The following is a 24,820-nucleotide window of genomic DNA, read 5'->3' on the forward strand; positions in this document are numbered from 1 at the left end:
GTTTTCTTCTTTACCTTAGGTTAGTTTTTATTTTCCATCGTAGATACTTTACTGTTGGTATGCTCTTGGATTCTTTTGTTGGTTATCACCTCCTCCCATTCTACACACCCTTCCTAGGTAAACCCTTCTGTATCCTTGGCTCATCTACTCTCCAGATGATGACCATTATCAAATCATTGTCTTCAACGTGGGTCTCTCTCTCTTAACCTTCAGAATCAGTTGCTACCTGGACATCTCTACTTGGACATCCCAACAGACATCTCAACAGCAGCATGTTCCAAATTATCTTTCATGACAAAATTTGACCTTTTCTTGTCTCTGTAAGGCATCACCCTCTACGATGTACCCACAAATGTGGGGATTGTCGTCTCTTTCTCCCTCTCCTACTGTCTTTACTGAGTTCCTAGTCCAGTCCAATATTTCTTGAGTCTGTTCTTGCTTTTCTGTCTTCACTGGTCATTTTGTAAGTTTAAGCTCACATCTTTGTAGCCTCAGATATATTGATAACTTAATTAGTCTTCCTATCTATAATTTTGTTCCTCAAACCATTTATATTACTGTTAGTGTTCATTTTTTCTAAATGCATATATAATTAAGGCTTCTCATCATCTTCAAGATAATAAATAAGTTGATGATGATGTTAATTGCATAACAGTAGCATTTCCCGAGCACTTACTATGTACCAGGTACTATGCTTAAAAATCTTAGTCTAAATTAACTCATAGAATTCTCATAATGCCCATTTGAGTTGATGTGCTCTCCTTTTTACCTCAAGAAAAATGAAATGAGAGATTAAATAATTTACCAAGAGTTGCAGAGCCAGGAAAGGGCAGAGCAACACCAGACCAATGTTTTTCTGACTTACAAATCTGTTCATACTGTTTATATTTTATTGTCTCCATACAAAACTCTCCATACTCTGGATTTGGATGCTGTGAAATATGAAAAGGATTTTGTTTCTCTTGGTGCATTGACCACTTCATCTCTTGTGATTGCTAATTGTAAAAATGACCAAGAAAAGCTTTTCAGAAGTAGTGCCACTGAATCAGGAATACATGTGGATGTGAGATGCATGACTTTTTTCTTTAATCTACCATCCACCCTACCCACCAAAAGCTCTCCACGCCTGTAAGCATATAGTTTCAGGTAGTGTGGCATGACTGTGGAATGCTGAGAAGCAACAAACCCTGCCTGGGTAATGATGAGTGATGGTGTGGTTTTTTTGTTTTGTTTTCTTAATCCTCACCTGAGGATATTTTTCTATATATCTTCAGATAGAGTGGGAGGGAGAGAAAGGGAGAAAGAGGAAAACATCAGTGTGAGAGGGACACATCGACTGGTTACCTCCCGCACAACCCCAACCAGGGCTGGGGACAAACTGCAATTGAGGTTCGTGCCCTTGACCGGAATTGAACCCATGACTCATTGGTCCATGGGCTGACGTTCTACTGCTGAGCCATACTGGCCAAAGCTGTTTTGTTTTTAGCCAATTAAAATTTTGAATATAAAAAATTAGTAACACAACGGTAACAGAATTCCTTTTATCATTTTAAAATAAATAATGTAACCAGTTAGTTTCTGTGGGTTAGTCACTGAACACTTCAGTACATCAGTGAGAATAAAGATACTTAACAGACTTCTTTTTGAAAATCATAAAATACCTTCCAGGGCATGTTGGGGTATCAGTGATGATGGCTTTTAACTTTCAACAGTTTCCTAAAAAGAATGTACTTTCACACAGCTGGGTGGACCCAGATGTTACCCGGAAATTTTGTGGCAGCTCAGAGTTTAATGTACATGACTCTGGTATTCAGTAGACTTGCTCTTCTATTTAGGTAACTCCCTGGTAGGGCTAAAATATCTCGAGTAGGTCACACTTGCATTTAGATAGGCTGCGTTTAGCCCTTGAACTACGTTGTGGATGATAAAGATTGCACACACTTGGAGTTAGAGGTGCGACTCTTACTCCCAGTCCTGTCACTTACTAGCTGTGTGGCTGTTGATCCTCAAGCCTTGCTTTCCTCATAGTAAATGAGGATGATGGTATCAACAAGAGGGTATTGTGGGTTATCATGTATGTAAGGTGCTTTGAACAATGTGTGGAATACAGTAAGAACAATAATAAATAAATGTTTCATACCCCTGTCTCATCCTTCTTTATCCTACCTGTCTCAACTACCTGCCTCCCCCTTCAAATCAAATAGATTTTCATGGAAAACAGGTCTAAGAAAATAATTTTCTTGCCGGTTAGGGGGGAATTTAATCCTCAGTAACTAAGTGCTGTCACCAATCAGCCCATTTCCTAGACCTTCATTATCTTTTTCTTTGCGGGAGGGAGGTCAGTTTTTAAAATTCCAAATCTTCTTTGTTAACATATCACTCAGATTATTTGCAATGTTAACTGCCAAGATTCTAGGATCCTATCATCTTATTACTTTCTAGGCTGTGCTTGCCCAAAGTAGATAAATATATGAAACTACACTATATTAATAGCATGATAAATAAAGACTTAGTACAGTTTTTACTATGAACTAGCTGCTTTTCAAGAAGCTTGTTTTACAGACAGTGTGTTTAAAATGTCTTGTTTTGTAACACATCCCCTGGACAAGATTTGTGTAAGAAAAAACAAAAGGGACTTTTAAGATGCAGACAGTTTTGAGAAAATTTGCCTCGAGCTGAAGGCCAACTTTGTTCACAGCCCCCACCCCACCTTCTGCCCTGGTGCTACAAACCCACCAAGCCTGTAGGCACGCATCTGAATGGCTGTAGAATGCTGGGAAACACCAGACTTGGTAATCGTAAGTGGTCGGTGGTTATTTTGTAAGAGGTCTTGTGAGATCTTACCTATGAACAAGTAGTCACAGTGATAGATTCTATCAGCCATAATGAAGGTCGCTCTGCAAGTGTGTTCTACACAAAAAGTATTGCTGATCATACTTTTAAAAAATGTTCCCCTAAACGTTTTCAACTGTGAAGAAAAAATGTTAGAGTTGATTTTGCAGTTGGCATTTTGAATGTGGTATTTTGCCCTGTAGAATCATTGTGTTAGCTTTTTAAAATGGATTTGTCCTAGGGAAACAGTTTAGTATGTAGAGAAAGTGTGCTTCCATCTGTGAGATGATTGTGTTTATGGGGACATTTATCCAGTGGTTCCAACCTGTCAGGTTCACATCTGTATGTCTGATGTAGTTGATGTCTACACATACACAGATTTAATATACTCCTTGCAACATTCCATAGATTTATTTATTAACGTGATGCCTTTTTTTATTCTGCCTCATAACTCAGCCCCTGTAGAGAAAATGATTAAATAGCAGTTTCACCCTTTAGAAATATTATTAGACTTTGAATCTGGTGTTATTTGTTGAATGCATTAGTTTCAGGGTTTGTTAGGCTAAATTTTGTAAAGACATTTGCTGAATTGAATAAAAATTAAAATATGGTAAACTCTAAAAGACGGCATTTCAATTATTTGTATTTGATCTTCTGAGAATAATATTAAACTGAAAAATAAGAGACTCTATTTAAAAAAAAGTGCAAGTGGTTCCCTGGCCGGTTTGGCTTAGTGGTTAGAGTGTCCTGTGGACCAAAGTGTTGCGGGTTCAATCCAGTCAAGAGCACATACCTCAGTTGTGGTTTGGTCCCTGGCCCTGGTCGGGAGGCAACCAATCGATGTGTCTCTCTGACATTGGTGTTTCTCTCTTTCTCCCCCTCCTACTCTGTCTGAAGATAAATGGAAAAATATCCTCTGGTGAGGATTAAAAAAGCCCAAAAAGCAAGTGGCAAACAAGTAATCAAATGAGATACTATATGACCAAGTGATTTTTGTTTGTTTGTTTTTTATAACAATAAAATTTTCGCCCTGGCTGGGTTGGCTCAGCGGTTGGAGCGTGGGCCTGCGGACCAGAGAGTCCCGGGTTCGGTTCCTGCTAGGGGCACATACCAAAAAATAAAAAGAATAACATTCTCTATAGTCACAGCAAGGGCTTCTTTGAAAAAGCAGACATTCTTAGTCATTCTGTAGTCACAGTACTTGATAATCATGATTTGCTGACTGTCTGTTGGAACTGACTCTGTGACTGCACATATATGAACAGGGCGGAGGAGATGTGATCTGTTCACTTCAGGAGCTCCGCACTGTAGTCGTAGGGATGACACCTGTATGGAAATAACTGCAGTACAAGGTAGTGCATTGAGGTGTTATACCACTGATAGAATTGAATGTTATATGAGTTTAGATAAGAGGAGATTGCTAGTTGGGTGTCAAGGATATCTTTTTGGAAAAGATGAACTTGAAGACTGTTTCACACTGATTATTGTCATTATTATTTCTAATAGAATTTGGAGAGTAACCAAAACTTAAAACTCCTGCTTACCCATGCCCTTTCATTTGGTTGAGTGAGAGTATGACATAATGGTTAAGAATGAAATATCTGCCATGTTCTTAATAAATATTATCTATCATCTCATCATTATCAGCTTTTCTTTGTTGCAAAAACTCACTGCAATCCTTGCTCCTCCAAGAAGCCTTTCCTATCAAACCAAAGTGTATGAGTTGCTCCTTTCTGTTTATTACTAGAGAATCCTCAACTTGTCATTACCAGAGCATTAATTTGTTACATCAATTTCAGATTGTTGCTTTATTTCTCTCTCTCACTAAAGTTCCTTGAAGTGATGGGATGTGTATATCCCAAACCTAGCATTATTCCTACTGCTATTCTTCACATTATTCCTAGTGTCTAAGGCTTAGTAAGTTTTTGTTAAATGATTGAAGTCAAAGATTACATTTGTGTAAGGAAATGGATATTAATACAAGGTTGATAGCAGTGATGATGGAGAGAATTGGAGGAGTGCAGGATAGGTTTTGAAATAGAGTTGACAGGATTTGTTGATAGATTTGGGTGTGGAGAAGGAAGGAGATGGATAAACCAAAGCATGAGGAACTTGGCAATGCCATTAGTTGAGATGAGGGGACTAGAGGAAGAATAGGCTCTGTTTGCAGATATTGTTCGAGATGCCTATGCCACTTTTGAGTAGAGCTATCAGATAGGCAGTTGCATGTGAATCGAGCTCAAAGAAGAGATCAAGACAAAAATATAGATCAGAAAGTCAGTAGCATATAAATGGTATTTAAGGTTACCTAGCAGGATGAAATTGTTTTGTGAGAAAATGTAAGCCAAGGAGAGACGAGGGCCCAGAGCCAGATTGCAGTGCTCCAGCATATAGTGGTCTGCAAGAGGTGGAGAAGCTAACAGGAGAAACCGAGGGAGCAGGAGAGAAACCAGAGGACTCTTTCTCAGGGAATTACCAGTTGGGTCATGTACTGCTTAAGGGATATAGATGAAAAGTAAGAAGTGATCATTGCATTTGGTAACCTGATGATTGTTGGTGACCTTGACTGTGCAGTGGTGGGGTCTGGAAGCCAACTGGAATAGGTTCAAGACTGAATAGGAAGTGAGGGTGTACAAATCTGTAGGAGCTAAATCCTTGAGTGGGCTGTAGGGATGGAAATTGTGTCTTTCAGCATCACCAGCCTTAGGTTTCCAACCTTCCAGATAATTTCATCAAATCCCAAACTGAACTCATGAAGCACTGCCCTCCAAAATCTTTTCTTCCTAAGTTTTCTATTATTAATGAACTCACCTTCCTTTCAGTGATCCAGACTAGAACCCCCATGGCTAATGTAGTCATCTCCTTCCTCCACTTATCTCCATGTAATTAGTTGCAATGGGCTGTTGCGTCTTCTCTGCAGCATTTTTCAGATTGGACTCCTTTTCACTGCCACTGCCACTGAAGTCGCTCTCGCAAGGCACTGATTAACTCTTCTTCAGACTCCTCTAATAGTTTCCAAAGTTCTCCCTGCTTTTATTCTCTCCCTTGTCAATACATCTATCCATCACAGCTAGAACATTCTTCCTAAACCACAGCATTGCTCATGTTATTCTTCTGCTAAAAATAAAACCATTTCCTTTTAGCCTGCCAGTCAGAACCCTCTACCTTTTAAACCTTATCTCCTACTACCTTCTCTTCATTCAGCCTGCTGCTCTGAAGTGTTTGCTGTTTCTTAAACGTAACTGGCATTGTTTCACCTCCACACCTTCCCTTTCGCCTCCCCTCCCTTCTCTTGTGTCTTCTGTATTTCCAAATGCTTATTTCCTCTAACAAATGATGGAGTCTGCCCTAAATATTAGGAAATGTCAAGGCTTTCAGTGCTACTGCTTTACTTGATCAGTTCTTTAAAGTTTTCCTAATACTGATTTTTACTTAGTTATTTGTACCACCACCATGTCAGCCAAGCTTCGTTTTTAGGAATTGGGTACAGATATGATTTACTGTCAGAAGGGAATTTTCTTGTAAACTTTACAGTTGTTGGTCATGATATTCTGTAGAAAATGTCTAGAAAAAGCCCTATGCTAGGCCTCTCCTCTTTTCTCAGTAGCAGCTTCCCACTGATTGTGATGAGGCAGCCAGAAGGAAAGGTGAGCATGTTACTTCAGATGAAACGCAGCTTTCTGCAATTGGGCGGGTACGCACTAATGTGCTACACTGGTTCTTTGTTTTATGGTTGCTGGTATTTGGGGGGAAGAACAGTGTCTGTGAAATTATTACTCTGAGTTTTAGCTTTTTTAAATGGGAGGTGCCATTTAGAAATTTTGCTCACTGCTACATATTCTTTTTTTTGTTTTTTATTAATTAATTTTTTTTTACAGATGTCTCTCCTTTTCCCCCCACTGATTCCCCCCTCCTTCTCCCTCCCTGCCCTTTCCCCAGCTTTGTTGTCCATGTCCATTCTTACATGCATATAAGTTCTGTGGTTTATCTCTCCCCCACCACCCCCTCTTCTGGGGATTGTCAGTCTGTACCCCACTTCCACGTCTCTGGGACTACCCCATTCCTCAGACTGTTATGTTCATTATATTCCACAAATAAGTGAGATCATATGAAACTTGTCTTTCTCTGTTTGGCTTGTTTCACTTAGGATGATACTTTCCAGGTCCCTCCATGTAGTCTCAAAGGATAAGAGCTCTTTCTTTTTTACAGCTGCATAGTACTCCATTGTGTATATGTATCACTGCTTTTTTATCCATTTGTCTACTGATGGACATTTAGGCTGTTTCCAGATCTTAGCTATTGTAAATAGTGCTGCTATAAACATGGGGGTACATAGATTCTTTCTGATTGGTGTTTCAGGCTTCTTAGGGTATATTCCTAGAAGTGGGATCACTGGGTCAAATGGCAATTCAATTTTTAATTTTTTGAGGTAACACCATATTGTTTTCCACAGTGGCTGCACCAGTCTGCATTCCCACCAGCAGTGTACTAGAGTCCCCTTTTCTCCACACCCCCGCCAACACTTGTTGTTTGATGATTTGTTGATGGTGGCCATTCTGACAGGTGTGAGGTGATACCTCATTGTTGTTTTAATTTACTGCTACATATTCTAAGAGAAGGAAAGCAGAAACTCTCTAAAGATTGTGGTCATAGAAAAAAGAATTACTCATTACAATAGCAACCTGGGTGATCTATCATCTTTTTCACCCATCAGTGACCTTAGGAAATTGCTACTAAGAAGTAAATTGAAGGTTATCTTTTCAAGATATTCTCTTATGATTCATGTTGCCTTTCGGTTAAGTATTTCAGCTTTCATCCCATTATTGGAATATAAAGTAGGTTTTAGGCATGTTTATTTTGCACCTAATCTTTTAAGAATTAAGTTGGACTGTTAGCTAAAGGGAAACAGTTGCACATGTTTTTTGAAAAGATGGGATTGAACATAACATTCTTTTTCTTAGTTAATGAACTATGATGCTGAAGCATTATTATGAAGAGTCAGTATTTTTAGAAAGAGAGGAGTGAGATGATCATCTGATTTAAGAACCTTTACTCGGCTGTTACAAGAATATGATCTGTTTGGCCTTTCAGTGGGCAGCTTGCTAGTCCTCCCTGCCAGCTGTTAATTGTAGTCAACTGTTTTGGAACATGAAGGCTGTTGTAGTTGGTAGTATGGAATACTGATTTGAAAATTCAGAATATCTCTAGATTTTTAGCAAAACCTAGAGTGCAAATAAAAGATAAATGTTTCATATTTTGAGTGGGATAACAAGTAAAGTTACCTCCTCAAAATTACTTCTTATTAGTACTAATAAGAAAAATATAATTAAAAATTTATGAAGGAAAACCTGAAAATAACTTGCTTTGACTTCTTTGTCAAAAATGTTTTGTTTTATGTTTGTTCATCTGTTTTCTCTCACTTTACATTTCTCCAGGAAACTTTGTAGTTCGGCATCCTTTTTTTTTTTTTTCATCCTCACCTGAGGACATTTTTCCATTTTTTGTACAGATAGAGTGGGAGGGAGAGAGAGGAAGAGAGAGAGAGAGAGAAACATCGACGTGAAAGGGACACATCGAGTGGCTGCCACCCGCACGACCAACCAGGGCCGGGGACAAACTGCAACCGAGGTACATGCCCTTAGCGGGAACCGAACCCGGGTCTCTCCGGACCGCAGGCCGATGCTCTAACCGCTGAGCCAAACCGGCCAGGGCTGTAGTTCGGCATCCTTAATTGACACTGACAAAATTGCCAACAACAGGATTTCCTGGAGGCTTGGCCCTTTTGTGTCAGGATGCTCTATGGACTTCAGTCTTTGATATGTGCTTCCCATTTTCTTAAAAGAGGAAATAGCCCTGCCGATGTAGCTCAGTGGATTGAGCATTTTCCCATGGATTGAGAGGTCCCAGTTTGATTCCTGGTCAGGGCACATGCCCAGGTTGTGGGCTCCATCCCCAGTAGGAGTCATGCAGGAGGCAGCCGATCGATGTTTCTCTCTCACGTCAGTGTTTTTTATCTCTCTCCTTCCTCTCTCTCTAAAATAAATAAATAAATGTTTAAAAATAAATAAATAAAAGAGGAAATAACTGCCCCTATTATGGATGATTTTTAATTAAAGATCTTAAAACTATTATTTAAAGTTTATCAGTGGAGGGAAAATTAAGTGCTTTTATAAACATTATTATATATACAAGATGGTTCATAGCTGGCATTAAAATGCTCTGTTTTCTTATAAGTGTTTCAGTATTTTAATAGCTAAAATTTTGGTAGAATTTCTTTTGAGTCATTAATCCGGCAATAGAAAAGCAGACAATGGTAAATGGTAGCTGTAGGCTAATTGTATTGGTAATTATAGTAAAACACTGGTATGTGAACATCCAGAGATATCACTCTGGGCATTTAAAGTTCATGAAAGTACATAAATGTTTATTATAATCTTAAGAGCCATTTTCACTGGGAATAGATTATTTTAAATTTGCATTCTTTTTTTTTTTTTTCCTACAGGAAGGAACTTGAAACCTTCAAAGGTAATTTTGTTTTTAATTCTTCACTTTAAAGTAGATAAGGATTAATTGATGTCAGATGTTCTTTCTTAATGATGATGAAAGAACTCATTCCTTTTTCTTTAAATCAGTTTACATAAAAAAAGTTTGCTTAATAGTATTTTGTCAATTTTATTTAATAACAAGTGATTCTGATATTCTCTTTTAGCTATAACACATGTACCAAGTGAGAGTTTCCACTAATGACCATCATAAGTAATGTGTTGGGACGGCACAGTGCTCACTTTGAGGCTGTTGAGAACCATAATTTAAGGCGATTCTGGTTTCTGTGGTGCAAACTCTGGACCACAAGGGACAGGTTATGGTGATAAAGATAGAGTTGTGCCCCTGCAATGGACCCCACAGTTACTTGAACCTGCTAAGAAGTGTTCAGGGCTGGATCCTACTCTGGGACTGTCTTGATTAGGATACGTCTCTTAACGTTTTTTAGGCTCAGTTGTTTTATCTGTAAAATTAAAAGCTCTGATGAACTATATTCTGAGATGCTAAAAGCATCCAGCATTGCTTTTTGCTTTTTTAAAAATCCTTACTGGAAGATATTTTTCCATTGATTTTCAGATAGAGTGGGAGGGAGAATGAGAAATATCGATGTGAGAGAGACACATTGATTGGTTGCCTCCCACACGACCCCTGCCAGGGCCAGGGATCAAACCCCAATTGAGGTACGTGCCCTTGACTGGAATCGAACCAGAGACTCTTTGGTCCAAGGGTTGACGCTTTAACTGCTGAGCCAAACTGGCCAGGGATCCAGCATTGCTTTTTAATTTTAGGGAATTTTTGAGGTAGAGCACTGAAGAATTCTTGGTCATGTTGACCCTTACTAATCATGGAGAAATACTAGTGAAAAATAGGGAAAACTACAGACTTTCCAAGCATTTCAAAGCCCTTCCAATCCGCTGGTTTTCAGTTACTCATTAGCAACAAAGTAGCAAAATGACTATTCTCAAAGAGACTCATTTCAGTTATATTTAACATATAAACTGGTGTTGACCTTTGGATTTACTGACTGATTAAAGAGTTTCTAGTATATTGTTTATAGTTTGTTTATGTGTGTGATCTGTTTGGATGTTTTAGAAGAAATGACTAACCTTCAAGACAAAAGGTATAAAGGCTTATTTCCACTATGACTATAATTGAGCAGACTTGTTTTAACTAGATTTCTGTTTAACTGACTACAGTTATAGTACATGATCAAGTTCATGGCCAGTTTGTTGAGGAAATGTTAAATGATCATGTGATATAATGTATTATCATGGCTATCATTATTCTTAATCAATTTGTGAACCATGACTCATGTATATGATTTTTTATCAGTGGTTTGCAAGAAGATTTGAAATCCTCATAAGATGGTCTTTTCCCTCTCAGTCTTTCTTTCAGTCAACTAGCATCTTCTTATATAACATCAGAAGAAAAAAAGTCAAGTTAATATTAAAAGTCAGAGACACTGATTATACAAAAAATGTCAACTTATGTCTCGTACTGAGGTGTTTTTTTTGTTTGTGTTTTTTTTAGTATAACTATTCAGAGAAAAAAAGGAGACCAGCAGTTTGCAAAAGGTTAGGTAGTGTTACATATTACCATATAGAATAATTCAATTTATGTTGGTATATCTTGTTTATACATACATCCCTAATTATGTACAACATTTAACAGTACATCCAACCCACCCACAGACCAGTTAAAGTTCTCAAGTTTGAACAAACCATAAATTGACTATTGTATTATATCAGTTTTTTTTAAATATCAATATTTATTAAAAATTATTTCCTCTTGAGTGTTTTGCTAATATTTTAAAAGTATAAGTAGCATATAATAAAAGAATAAATGTAACTGCTTTTCTGAGACATTATGTAGAAAATGAAAAAAAAGTCATTCAAACAAATTTTAACAATTTATTTTTGAACATTGTTGCCTTTGCTTTTATTTTTCCTTTATAATAGGGTGCAGGAAAACAAAAGGTATTACTTCCTCCAATTGTTTTTATTCCATTTATAGTTGTATTTGGAAGCTTTTTTCCAGATTATTGAAAAACTAACTTTTGGGGACAAAAACACAAAATTAGTAATCCTTAAAGTTAGTAATATAGGTCATTATCATCCACCGAGTTCTGCATTCTTCCACCGAGGTTAATGCGTCAAGTTCACCTTGCACTTATGCCACATGTAGCAAATCTTGACAGTATTCGTGAGACTAGTCATTGGTTGGTTACTGCTCATAGCAGGAAGGGTTTCAATATTCCTTAAATACTGCATTCCTTTAAACTTTCTAGTGGTAGTCACTTGGGTAACAGACAATAGAAAAAGGAGGGTAGCATCCTAAAAGTCTTCATTTTTTATTTTCAGTAGGGAAGGAATTCCATTATTGTAAGCACATGTAGAATGAATACAGACATACCTTGTTATATTATGCTTTGCTTTATGTCACTTAGAAGATATTGCATTTTTTTACAAATTGAAGGTTTGTGACAACCCTGTGTTGAAAAAGTCTATTGATACCATTTTTTCAAGCATTTTCTCGCTTCATGTTTCTCTGTTACATTTTGGTAATTCTCGCAATATTTCAAGCATTTTCATTATTATTATACTTGTTATAGTGATTTGTGATCAGTCAGCAGCGATCAATCTTGAGGCAAAATGGTTACAACTTGCTGAATGCTAAGATGATAGTTTAGATTTTTTTAAGCAATAAAGTAATTTTAAAATACATATGTACATTATTTTCTTAGATATCATGTTATTGCACACTTACCAGACTACAGTATAGTGAACACAACTTTTATATGCACTGGGAAGCCAAAAAATTTCTGTGACTTACTTTATTGTGACATTCGCTTTATTGCAGTGGTCTGTAACTGAGCCCACAATATCCCTGAGGTATGTCTAAGTTTTTCACATTCCTTAAGACATGTGAAATTGGCCATGAATAGACATGTCTATTACTTAGGAATTATCCATCGTTTTTTCCACTTTCATTTTAAAAATAGATTGTCCATGTATACATCTTGAAATCACTCTTAAGATTTTAAGTGTAAATCTAGAAATATTGTGCCAGTGAAGAGATAGACATAAGGAGATCTAAATTGGATATTTTTCTTACCTCTGTAAGATTTTTGACTTAACATGGTTTTAATATGCAGACTCTCTCTTTAACCTTTTCTTAAATGCCTTACCAAATTTAATCATCATACTCCATTTTCTCTGTAAAACATACTGACAGCCATGGCATGCTGAATGTTTGTGGCTGATAGGCTGCTCATCTGTATATCTTAATATTTTTGTTTCCACCAGATGCATTGAATGCTTACCCAGAGTTAATTGTGTTTGCTCTCGAGCTCATTGATACTTGTTATTGTGATATGTAGTTTAATTATCAGATAAAATGGTGAACCCTTTGTGTTAAGGAGAACTGTAAGAAAACTAAGTTGACTGTTTTGGAAGGCTTAATATAAGTAAGTAGCTTTAAAAATTGATGTAAAAGGTATTAAGAATTAGAAAACATTGGGGAAAAAATAAAAATACTGAAAGATTCTGTGCACAGATTGTTTCACATCTTAAATTCCTATTCTGCTTTGAAAAAACAGAGTGGAGATTTTACTCACTGCAGTATTGGTGGCTTATGCAAGAATTTTCAAATTAGTGGACCTATACGCAAAGAATTCATGAATAAAAAGTGTGCTTATATTTTAAATTAAAGTGACTTTAATGGATTTCTCTATTAACTGCTTTGTTAACAGTTAAATGAGCAACATGGGTTCCAGAGTATCATATTAGTAGAGTGTCCTTTGTAATCTCCTCAATATACAAACGCCCGGCCATGTCAGAAATGCGACTGGCCAGTGTGAAAACACGCTAGGATTTGGGAGTTGTTACGTCACAGCGAGTGGACCATCATGGGCATATGCGGAAAAGGACAGCAAAGGCCAACCTGATATGGTGGGATCACAGTTAAGGCTTAGCTCTGGAAAGCAGTGCCAGTGAAGAAGACAGGGCCATGGTGGTCAGAGAATCAGGAAAAACACCAAGACCGTTTAGTGACAAGGAAGGCCAGAGAGGAAAAGGTTAAAGGAGAAGTGGTTACCAAGGATATAAATAATGCAAAGAAGTTGAACAGAAAGGAGAAATCCCATTGGATTTGACAGTGAATAGGTATTTGGTGGCTGGAAAGCTATTTGTAAAGGGAAAACCCAAACTGAATGTCAAAAGTATATGAGAAGTGCCCTGGCTGGTTTGGCTCAGTGGTTTGAGCATTGGCCTGCAGACCAGTGAGTCGTGGGTTCATCCCCGGCCCTGATCCGGGTAGCGCGGGAGGCAACCAGGCAATGTGTCTCTCTCAAGTCGATGTTTCTCTCTCTCTCCTTCCCTCCCTCCCTCCATCCCACTCTATCTGAAGATAAAGGGAAAAAATCCTGGGGTGAGGATTATTAAAAAAAAAAAAAAAGTATATGAGAAGTTAGAAAATTATGATGTCATGAACTAACTACTCTTTCATGAGTGAAAAGAAAGAAATGAAAAGGTAACGAGATAGAATCAGAGTCAGGATCTGGGGAGAAGGTGAAATCAAGAGTGTTAAGGAGTTAAGATCCTAGAGAGGTTGGAAAGCAAGGATATTCAGTTAGGTTACCCTTGGAGAGGACCCAGGGACATCTCTTTTTCCTGAGACCTCAGAGAAGGAAGGGATGTCTGGTAATATGGGAAAAAGTTGACATGGAGGGAGGAAATAATTTTTTTGAGTCTCTAAAAGATCATCTGAATTTGCTGAGCTTGGCTCAGAAGTAGAAATTAAAACCAAAACAAATATACTTTGGTTAGCACAGAACTGGGGATGGGAAGAGCATATATGATGGATTAGCAGAGCATGGTCATCTTGGATGCTGATGAGAGCAGGATTAAAATGATTGGCCATGGAATTGAGGCTGGAAAGGAGAAGCCTGACTAGACCAGGAAAATAAGCAAGATTTATGAGGTACTGGGGATAGTGTGCACCCAAAGGTGAACACTTAAATAGTTGAGGTGGATCTTGTGGTCAAAAAAGGAATGTCAGTGAGATCTTAGAGGTGGAGCAGTTCCCAGTGATGATGATAACTAAATTTAAGTCAACATAGAAATTATAAGATTGAATGGGTTGTCAAATCTGAGCATTCTGAAACCATTAGGAACCTCACTTTTAGGATGACTTTTGGATATGGATTATGCATACTGCTGGCTTGGGCAGCCCTTAGTATGTTACAAATCCGAATATGGTAATAGATGGTAAAGTTGATAGAATTTGTTGGTTCAATTCAAGAGTTAGCTTAACTTCTAAGGCAAAACTGTTCAGCCAGCACTTGACAGTTGTTAAGTGTTGGAGACTCAGGTTGGATAATATAACTGTCCTTTGTCCTCAAGGATCTAAAGCACTATGGCAAAACTTATAGAACAGAAAGGCAAATGTATGATTTTATCCTCACCTGAGGACATTTTCCATTTTTTTGTTCAGATACAGTGGGAGGGAGAGAGAGGAAGAGAGAGAGAGAGAGAGACAGACAGAGAGAGAGACAGACAGACAGAGAGAGAGAAACATCGACGTGAAAGGGACACATCAAGTGGCTGCCACCCGCACGACCAACCAGGGCCGGGGACAAACTGCAACCGAGGTATGTGCCCTTAGCGGGAACCGAACCCGGGTCTCTCTGGACCTCAGGCCAATGCTCTGACCATTGAGCCAAACTGGCCAGGGCGCAAATGTGTAATTTTAATACATGTAAAAATATTGTGATAGAAATAAGCACTCTAAGGTAAGAAGAATTGACTATGTAGAGAAAAGCAGGGCACTTAAGCTGGATCTGTTCACCATGCTGGAAGGGGTAGTAAGAGCATTCAGGAAGAGCAAAGATGCAGAGATGTTTATTTTATTTCTAAAATACAAGTTAAATTTCAGCTTCTGGTTCAGTGAGGGAGCTACAGATAATTTGTTAAGGCTAAAGCAGATGGTGTGTGGGGTGAAATAGTGAGGGGCGAAATTGAAACGTAGGTGGGAAAGAAGTGATACACAGCCTTCTGTGTCATGCAAAGGAGTTTAGACTTTTTCCAGGAGTTTAGACTTTTTCCTTTGGGCAAGTAGTCTCCAAAGAGGGATGTGAGTATGCAAAATAATAGGAGTAGGGAAGAAAACTGGAACTTTTTTTTGCTTATTTTTTTATGTCATCCTTTTAAATTTTAGTTTTGTGTATATTATGTAATAAACTAGTACAGGAATTCATGTATGTACATGATATATAAATATACACATTTGGGGTACATGCTAAACGTTTTTGCTCATTGTGGGGGGTGCGTGGTCAAAAGAGCTTAAAAATTACTGTTGTTGCCCATAGAGACAGGGTAGGAGTGAGAGAACCCAAGGGGTTTTAATTAGGTGGGCAGGATTACATTTGCAATTTAGAAGACGTTTTCTGGGATCAAATAGAAGATAGATCGGAAAGAGTAGGTCTAGAGTAAGAGAAATGAGTTGGGAAACTATTAAAAAGATTTGAACTAAGGCAATGGTAGAATGGAGAGAAAGATCACAGATTCAAGAAACTAGGTAGAATAAAAAAGCAATTCTGATTTGTTTGTTCTTGAAATCTGTTGTTGTTGTTGTTGTTAATCCTCACCGGAGGATATTTTTCCATTGATTTTTAGAGAAGGGGGAGAGAGAGAGAGAAACATCAATGTGATAGAGACACATCTATTGGCTGCCTCCTACACAACCCAACCTGGGCTAGGGATTGAACCTGCAACCCAGGTACATGCCTTTCATTGGGAATCAAACCCATGACCCTTCAGTCCTTGGGCGGACCCTCTAACCACTGAGCCAAACCCACCAGGGCAAGAATTTCTGTGGTGTTTTTTTTTTTTTTATTTTGATCCTCACTGAGGATATTTTTCCGTTGATTTTCAGATAGAGTGGGAGGGAGGGAGAAAGAGAGAGAGAGACAGAAAAACATTGATGTGAGAGAGACACATTGATTGGTTGCCTTCTGCATGATCCCAACCAGGGCTGGGAAATCAAACTGCAACCGAAGTACGTGCCCTTGACCAGAATCAAACCTGAGACTCTTTGGTCTGTGAGCCCACGCTCTAACCACTGACCATTTTTTTATGATCCATTTGGACTTAATGTGATATAAATCTTATAAACCAACCAGGGCAAGAATTTCTGTTTTTGATGACTGTTGTGAGGAGTCTAGAATGACTCCTAGAATTCTGACTAGGGTAGTTTTTTCATTCACCATGATATATAATACAGGTAAAGGACTAGATTTGGGAGAGAATGGTAGTGAAATCTGCTGGGGTTTTTGGGAGGAGGTAGAAGTGTCAGTTTATTCATGATTGCAGGCAAGTTCCCAATAACTCCACAAAATTGCACAACTTTTTGGTATTAGCTAGATAGAGAAATGCTTTTTAAAAAGTTTTATTGAGGTTTGATTTATATACCACAAGATTCATTCATTTTTCAAGTGTGCAATTCAATGATTTTTAGCAGATTTCTAGAGTCACCATCACTACAGTCCAATTTTAGAACATTTTTATCACCCACAGCAATTCCTTTCTGCCCATTTGCATTCAGTACCTGCTTGCATCCCCAGCTCCAGGCAATCAATAATCAGTTTCTATCTTTATAAATTTGTCTTTTCTGGACATTTCATGTAAATGCAGGTATACAGTATGTAGTCTTTTTGCATCTGGCTTTTCACGTAGTGTTAAATTTTTGAGGTTTATTTATGTTGTGGCATATATTATAGATTGTTCTTTTTTTTTTTTTTTGCTGAATTAATATTCTGTTGTATGAGTGTACTACATTTTGTTTATCCATTCACCAATTGATGGGCATTTTGGATTGCTTCCAGTTTTTGGCTCTTGTGAATAATGCTGCTATAAACTTTCATAGGCAAGCCTTTTATGGATATGTTTCCATTTTTCTTCATTTTATAGCCAAGACTAGAATTTCTGGGTTATATAATAAGTTTATGTTTAACTTTCTAAGAAACTGCTAAACTATTTTCCAAAGTGGCTGTGTCCTTTTCTGTTCCCACCAGCAATGTGTGAAAGTTGCAGCTTCCTCCTCATGCTTACCAACTCTTGTTATTGTTAACTCTTCATCTAGGTATATGGTCTTTTTTTTTTATGATCCATTTTGACTTTATGTGATATAAATCTTAAGTTGTGTTTTTTTTACATACTGATATCCAGTTGTCTTGGAACTATTTCTTTCCTTTAAATTCCCCTGTAAGCACCATGTTAGCTGTGTCCCATAGATTTTATGTTGTATATTCTTTTTCTTTTTTTTGTTTCTATTATAGTTTATATTCAGTATTAGTTCATATTAGTTTCAGGTGTACAACATAGTGGCTGGACAATGATATACTTTACAAGTGTTCCGCCTAATATTTCCAGTACCCAACGGGCACCATACATAGTTATTACAATATTATTGACTGTATTGTTTATGATGTACTTTACATCCCTGTGACTATTTTGTGATTACCAATCTGTACTTCTCAATCATTTCACCTTTTTCACCCAGCCTCCCAAACCCCTCCCCTCTGGCTACCATTAGTGTATTCTCTGTATCTATGAGTCTCTTTCGGTTTTGTTTGTTCATTTATATTGTTCAGAACTGTTTTTTTAAAAGACTGTCTTTTTCCCACTGAATTGCTTTGGTAACTTTGTGGGAAACCACTGGCCATGAATGTAAGTTTGTTTCTAGACTCTCGATTTTGTTTCTTATTGTCAACACCACAATGCCTTGATTACTGTAGCTTTGTAATAAATTTCAAAACTAGCAAGTGTAAGTTCTCCAACTTTGGTCTTATTCAAAATTAGCTTGGCTCTTTTACATCTTTTTCATTTCTGTATAAATTTTAAGATCATTTTCTCATAATTTCTAAAAAGAGAAAAGAATTCTGGGATGTTAATAGGGATTGTGATGAATCTGTAGATCAATTTGGGGAAAATTGCTATCTTAACAATGTTGTGTCTTAAAATTCATGAACATGGACTGTGTCTTCATTTATTTAGATATTTGATCATTTTCAGCAATGTTTTGTTATTTTCTTTTTTGCTGGATTTATTTTCATTTAAAATTTTTTATATTGAGGTATAATTGACATATAACATTATATTAGTTTTAAGTGTACAACATAATGATTTGATATTTGTATACATTGCAAAATGATCACCATGATATGTCTTGTTAACATCCATTATTATACCTAGTTACAGAATTTTTTCATGTAATGAAAACTTTTAAGATTTATTCTCTTAGAAACTTTCAAATATGCAATACAGTGTTATTAACTATAGTTACTATCACCATGCTGTACATATTTCCATGACATATTTATTTTATAACTAAAAGATTTTACGTTTTGACCCTCACCCATTTTGCCTACCCCTATCCCACCTCTGGCAACCACCGATCTGTTCTCTGTATCAGTAAGCTCACCCTCCCCCTTTTAAAATTTAAATTCTACATGTAAGTGAGATCATATGGTATTTGTTTTTTTCTGTCTGATTTATATCACTTAGCAAGATGCCCTCAAGGTCTATCCATGTTGTCACAAATGGCAAGATTTCATTTTTTTTTTTAATGGCTGAATAATATTCCATTGTGTGTGTGTGTATACACACACACACACCATATATTCTTTAGCCATTCGTCTATTGGTGGACACTTAGGTTGTTTCCATATCTTGGCTATAGTAAATAATTCCACAGTGAACATTGGGGTGCAGATATCTTTTCAAATTAGTGTTTCATTTTCTTTGGATAAATACCCAGAAGTGGAATTGCTGGATCATATGGTAGTTCTATTTTTAATTTTTTTTTTTAAAGAACTTCCAGAACTTTCCATAGTGTCTGCATCAATTTGCATTTTCACCAACAGTATACAAGGGTTCCCTTTAATCTATGCAACACTAGTTATTTCTTGTCTTTTTGATAATAGCCATTCTAACTGGTGTGAAGTGATATCTCATTGTGGTTTTGATTTGCATTTTCCTAATGATGAGTGAGGTTAAGCATTTCTTCATGTTTCTGTTGGCCATCTATATGTCTTCTTTGAAAAATGTCTATTTAGAGCCTCTGTTCATTTTTTAATTGGATTGTTTGTTTCTTTGTTGTTGATTTATATGAATTCTTTATGTGTTTTGCATATTAACCCCTTAGCAGATGTATGATTTGTAAATATTTCCTTTCATTCAGGAGGTTGCCTTTTTATTTTGTTGATTTCTTTTGCTGTGCAGAAGCTTTTTGGTTTGACATAGTCTCGCTTGTTTATTTTGTTGCTGTTGCTTTTGGTATCAGATTCAAAATACCATTACCAAGACTGATGTGAAGGAGATTATCACCTATGTTTTCTTCTAGGAATTTTATGGTTTCAGATATTTTCAAGTCTTTAATCCATCTTGAGTAAATTTTTGTGCATGATATGAGATCTTAGTCTAGTTTCATTCTTTGCATGTAGTTGTTTTGTTTTTCTAACACACTTGTTGAAGAGACTATTTTTTCTCCATTATATATTCTTGGCTCTTTCATTGTAAATTAATTGACCATATATGTGTGGGCTTGTTTCTGTGCTCTCTATTTTTGTTCCATTGATCTATGTGTCTGGTTTTATGTCAGTACCACACTGTTTTGATTACTATAGCTTTGTAAAGTAGTTTGAAATCAGCATGTGTGATGCCTCCAGCTTTTTTTCTTTCTCAAGATTGCTTTTTTTGTCCATTTATTTTTAATTGAGGTATAATTGACATATAACTTTATAATAGTTTCAGCAAGTATACAACATAATGATTTGATATTTGTATACACTGCAAAATGATCACCACAATACGTCTAGTGACCATCCATAACTATACATAGTTATAAAATTCAAGATTGCTTTGTCTTTGGGATCTTTTGTGGTTCTATATAAATTTAAGGATTGTTCTATTTCTGGGGCTATTGGAATTTTGATATCTACATTGAATTTTGAAGATTGCCTTGTACATTCAATCTACATTGAATCTGTAGATTGCTTTGGGTAGTATGTACATTTTAACAATATTAATTTTTTCCAGTCCATGATCATGGAGAATCTGTTTGATTTTTTCTTCAGTTTCTTTCCATTAATGCACAGTTATCAGTGTACAGATCTTTCACCTGCTTGGTTAAATTTATTTTTAGATATATTTTTTAATCCTTACCTGAGGATATGTTTTTATTGATTTTAGAGAGAGAGAAAGGGGGAGAGAGAGGGAGAAACATTCATATGAGAGAGAAACATTGATTGGTTGCCTCCTATAGGTGCCCCAGCCAGGGATTAAATCCACAACCTAGATATGTGCCCTGACTGGGAATTAAACCTGCAACCTTTTGGTGCATGGGACAATGCTCCAACTAAACTGAGCCACCTGGTCAGGGCTATTCCTAGATATTTTAGGGTGCTATTGTACATGGTATTGTTTTCTTTTTTTTTCCTTTTTTTTTTTTTTTATTCTCACCCGAGGACATTTTTCCATTTTTTGTTCAGGTAGAGTGGGGGGGGGGGAGAGATGAACAGAGAGAGAGAGAGAAACATCGATGTGAAAGGGACACATCGAGTGGCTGCCACCCATACAACCGACCAGGGCCGGGGACAAACCGCAACCGAGGTACATGCCCCTAGCGGGAACCGAACCCGGGTCTCTCAGGACCGCAGGCTGACGCTCTAACCGCTGAGCCAAACCGGCCAGAGCTATGGTATTGTTTTCTTAATTTCTCTTTCTGATAGTTTATTATTAGTATATAAAAATGCAACTGGTTTTTATATATTAATTTTGTAGCCTGTAACTTTACTGAATTTATTTTATGAATTTTAACGAGGGTTTTGGGGTGGAGTCTTTAGGGTTTTCCCTAAATATTTTCTTCTTCTTGAGCGAATTCTGTCTTGAGCATATTTAATTTAAGGTGTCAATACGACATTACAGGTAGAAACGTCTGCCCAATGGGCTGCTGGGTCTCAGGAGAAAGATCTGAGCTAGATTTGGGCGTAGTCAGCATATTGGTGGGCTGGTGTTACCCAGGGAGAGCAGAAGAATAAAAAAGATGACAATGTATAGAAATCCAGGAATCACTAACACTTACTGGACAGGCATAAGAAGGGAACTAGTTGGGGAACTAGTTGCTTACAGTGGAGGCTGAAAACAGCCACAGAGGTAAGAGGAAGAGTGTGGTATCACTAAGCCTAGAACTTTGTTGTTGTTGTTGTTAATCCTCACCTGAGGATATTTTTCCATTAATTTTCAGATGAGTGGAAGGGAGGGAGGGAGGGAGAGAGAAACTTCCATGTGAGAGAGACACTTTGATCGGCTGCCTCTCACATGACCCTGACTGGGGCTGAGAGTTGAATGTACAACCCAGGTATGTGCCCTTGACTGGAATCGAACCTGCAGCTCTTCAATCCACGGGTGACACTCTAACCACTGAGCCAAACCAGCCAGGGCAAGCCTAGAACATTTAAAAGAAATGTCAAAGAAGCATGTCCTATTGTTGTGGAGAGGGCGAAGTGAAATATAGTCTGAGAAAGGTGATTTAATTTGCCAATTAAAAGCTAATTGTTGATGTTACTGAGAACAGTTTTAGCAGCAGGGTTATGTGTATGTGGAGTCAGGGTGGAAACCATACAGAGGAGAAGTAAGGAATGAATGGAATATTCTACCTTATTTGCCACTGTGACCCTGGGTGCGTGGCACTTTGGTACTTAGTAAATATTTGAATGAAGAAGGAAGTAGAGACAATGCTTTCAAAAGCTAAGGCTTGGGGAAGGAAAGAAGAGAAGTTGGAGAAGATTTACCTTGAAGAGAATAAATACTTCTTTCTAATGTGTGAGGAACTTGTTTACCTCCGTATGAAAAGGAAAAGAGACTGTGGAGAGGCAGGAGCTGAAGATAAGTGAGAGTGGCTGTTTGGTGAAGCTGTGATCCAGAACAGGCCGGAGGGAGTGGGATTTACAGCATATTATTTTGAAACAGAAAAGATGTGACAGGTGCTTGAAACTGTTGGAATTGTAATGATTTAAAATACTTATTAAAAATATATGTCACATTCCCAGACACTGGTTAGTGTTGCTAAATTTGAAGGAATCTTTAGACTAAAGCTATGTGAAAAATGAAGTGGGGGAAATTTAAAGATACCTATATGCTTTGAAATGAACTATATCCTTAATCTTTATTACTTTCAGATAGAAAGGTTTCTTCTCTCTTTTTGGTGTGTTGCTAATGCATCTTTGCACCTAAATGACAAATTCAGATGGATCTAGTATGTTTCCAGCCTTCCCCCTGCCTTTGAGCAGCATTTGGTATGGCCCTAGATCTGTGCATACATCTTTGCACACCAGAGCCCCCGAGAGCTTGCATTTGGCTTTTATAGAGGCAGTAGATTCCGATATTTGTCTTTTTAAGCCATCGGCAGAAAACTAACAGGCTTAATATAATTTATCTGGAAAAACCTGCTTCTGGCCTCAGCCTCACTTCCTTTGTTCTACATCCCAGAAGATGCACATCAGGGGAGCTGCCTAATAACTGGAGGTTCCACTTGACCAGCACTGAGCTTCTGTTTACTTGTTCAGTTCTCATATCCATGTCATCTCCAGGACTCAGCGAAAATAGTCAGAGGAATACCTGTAGGTGGAACTTTATGTTTTCTTCACTGCTTCTCTTTAACATTTTTATATCCTTGCTTGTACATTGCAGTATTTGCATGATATGCAGATGATATATTATTTAAAAGTAGAAATTAAATTTCAACTTGATTGGAACTTACAAGCACTACATTTTAATGACAGGATTAGTTTCTTTGTATTACCAAGAAGTACTAAATTAATACTCAAAACAATAAGTAAAAAATGTTGCATGGAAATCTAGAATTTTTGCTCTTATAATATTGTCTTATCATCTATTGGATGAAATTCACTAGATAGTCATTTTATGAGGCAACATTTATATTAAAAGATAAACATGAAATACCAGGAAAGTAATGTCAGCTATTAGAATAATAAGTGCAGTTCTTATGCTCCATAAAATTAATTTAGCATTCCTTTCTGCTAGTATGTTTATTTTCTGAGAAGCAGTTAATATAGTTGAATATGTGATTCATATTCAGTAACAGTGTAAAGTTAAAATTAATTCAGTGCTACTATATTGGTTTATCTAAAATGGCTGATTTACCAAGTGGATTTTGAAAATGTCATAATGCTTCATACAGATTAAAAATATATATTCTTTTCCTAATTATACAGAACTTCAGTGTACCTTATCACCTGTTGGCTAGAGGCTGTGGTTGCAGTGATGTCATATGTGACATTTTTAGAAATACATATACAAAGATATTGAACAGAAAAATTATACCTTAAAAGTTCATTGGTGGCTTATTTTGTTGAGTAATTTATTTTATCCATGGAGATAACTGAGGAATTATTTAAAATAATTATCGCATTTTTTTAAACTCCACATATACCTTTAAGGTGGCACATATTATGACATACTATATATCATGCCCTGTGAGGGTAGAAGCCATTTGTATTCATAGGAAAAAAATGAAAGAAGTACATGTCCCTAATCTCTTGCTCTGTCATGATTATTCTGTTTTTGAGATTACAAATTAGAATAAGGTACAGCAAACTTAAATTAAAGGGAAAGTTTCTTCTTCCTCTTGATCTCTCATATTCTCACCTTTCAAGCTCTTTAAGCTCAGGTAGACATATTAAGTGAAGCAAAAGATAACTGAGGAATTTATTATAACATTGGAGCATTATGGAGTGAAATTCTAACTTGAGGTATTACAATATTTTTTTTCATTATTAAGTGTTCATGAGTAAACTGATAAGAATGGAGGAAGTGAGAACTTTAGTGTTTATTTTTTAAATATTTTAAGGAATATATAATACCACTTTTCTCTCAGGCAATAGTGGTTCTAATAATAAGGATCTTAATATAGGTATAATCTGGTATTTAAAATTTTTTAATCATTCATTTAAGAAATTATGAAAATCATGATTTGTTGGTGAATACTGGCAAGATTTTCTGTCTGCTCTTCTTTTTACATCAATATGTCTACATGTATATTCCCTTTTAAAAAGCTTTATTATATAACTCAGTGTTTAAATAAAGTTAGTATCTATGTCCTGTAGTACAGAAATATTTATATCCTGTCTGTTAATTTTTATTCTAAGACAGATTATTTTTAAGACCTACTTGATTCTTTATTCTAATGCGCTGTCATAAGATGTCATACTGGCATGACCTGAATTCTGTAACATGATGTTTTGTAGTGAAGGGGAATTGGCATTCTAACAGCTTGTTGAACTATTAAACTACACTAATGGAGAGCCTTGAGATTTGGTCATGATGCTTAAATATTACCTTTCTGTGTTTTCTTATAATACACTATTA

The 24,820-nt window shown here is 36.8% G+C and overlaps 1 protein-coding gene across 1 annotated transcript in view; it reads left to right on the forward strand.

The window, feature by feature from the left end:
• The window catches only part of DTNBP1 (dystrobrevin binding protein 1), a 149,689-nt gene that overhangs the window by 61,748 nt on the left and 63,121 nt on the right, over positions 1 to 24,820 (forward strand). The window contains exon 7 of the mRNA XM_036257250.1: positions 22,922 to 23,052. Coding sequence (XP_036113143.1) covers positions 22,922 to 23,052 — 131 coding nt within the window. The remainder of the gene's footprint in view (positions 1 to 22,921; positions 23,053 to 24,820) is intronic.

The sequence above is a fragment of the Molossus molossus genome, unplaced genomic scaffold (genome assembly GCF_014108415.1).
Source record: "Molossus molossus isolate mMolMol1 unplaced genomic scaffold, mMolMol1.p scaffold_m16_p_12, whole genome shotgun sequence".
Lineage (NCBI taxonomy): Eukaryota > Metazoa > Chordata > Mammalia > Chiroptera > Molossidae > Molossus > Molossus molossus.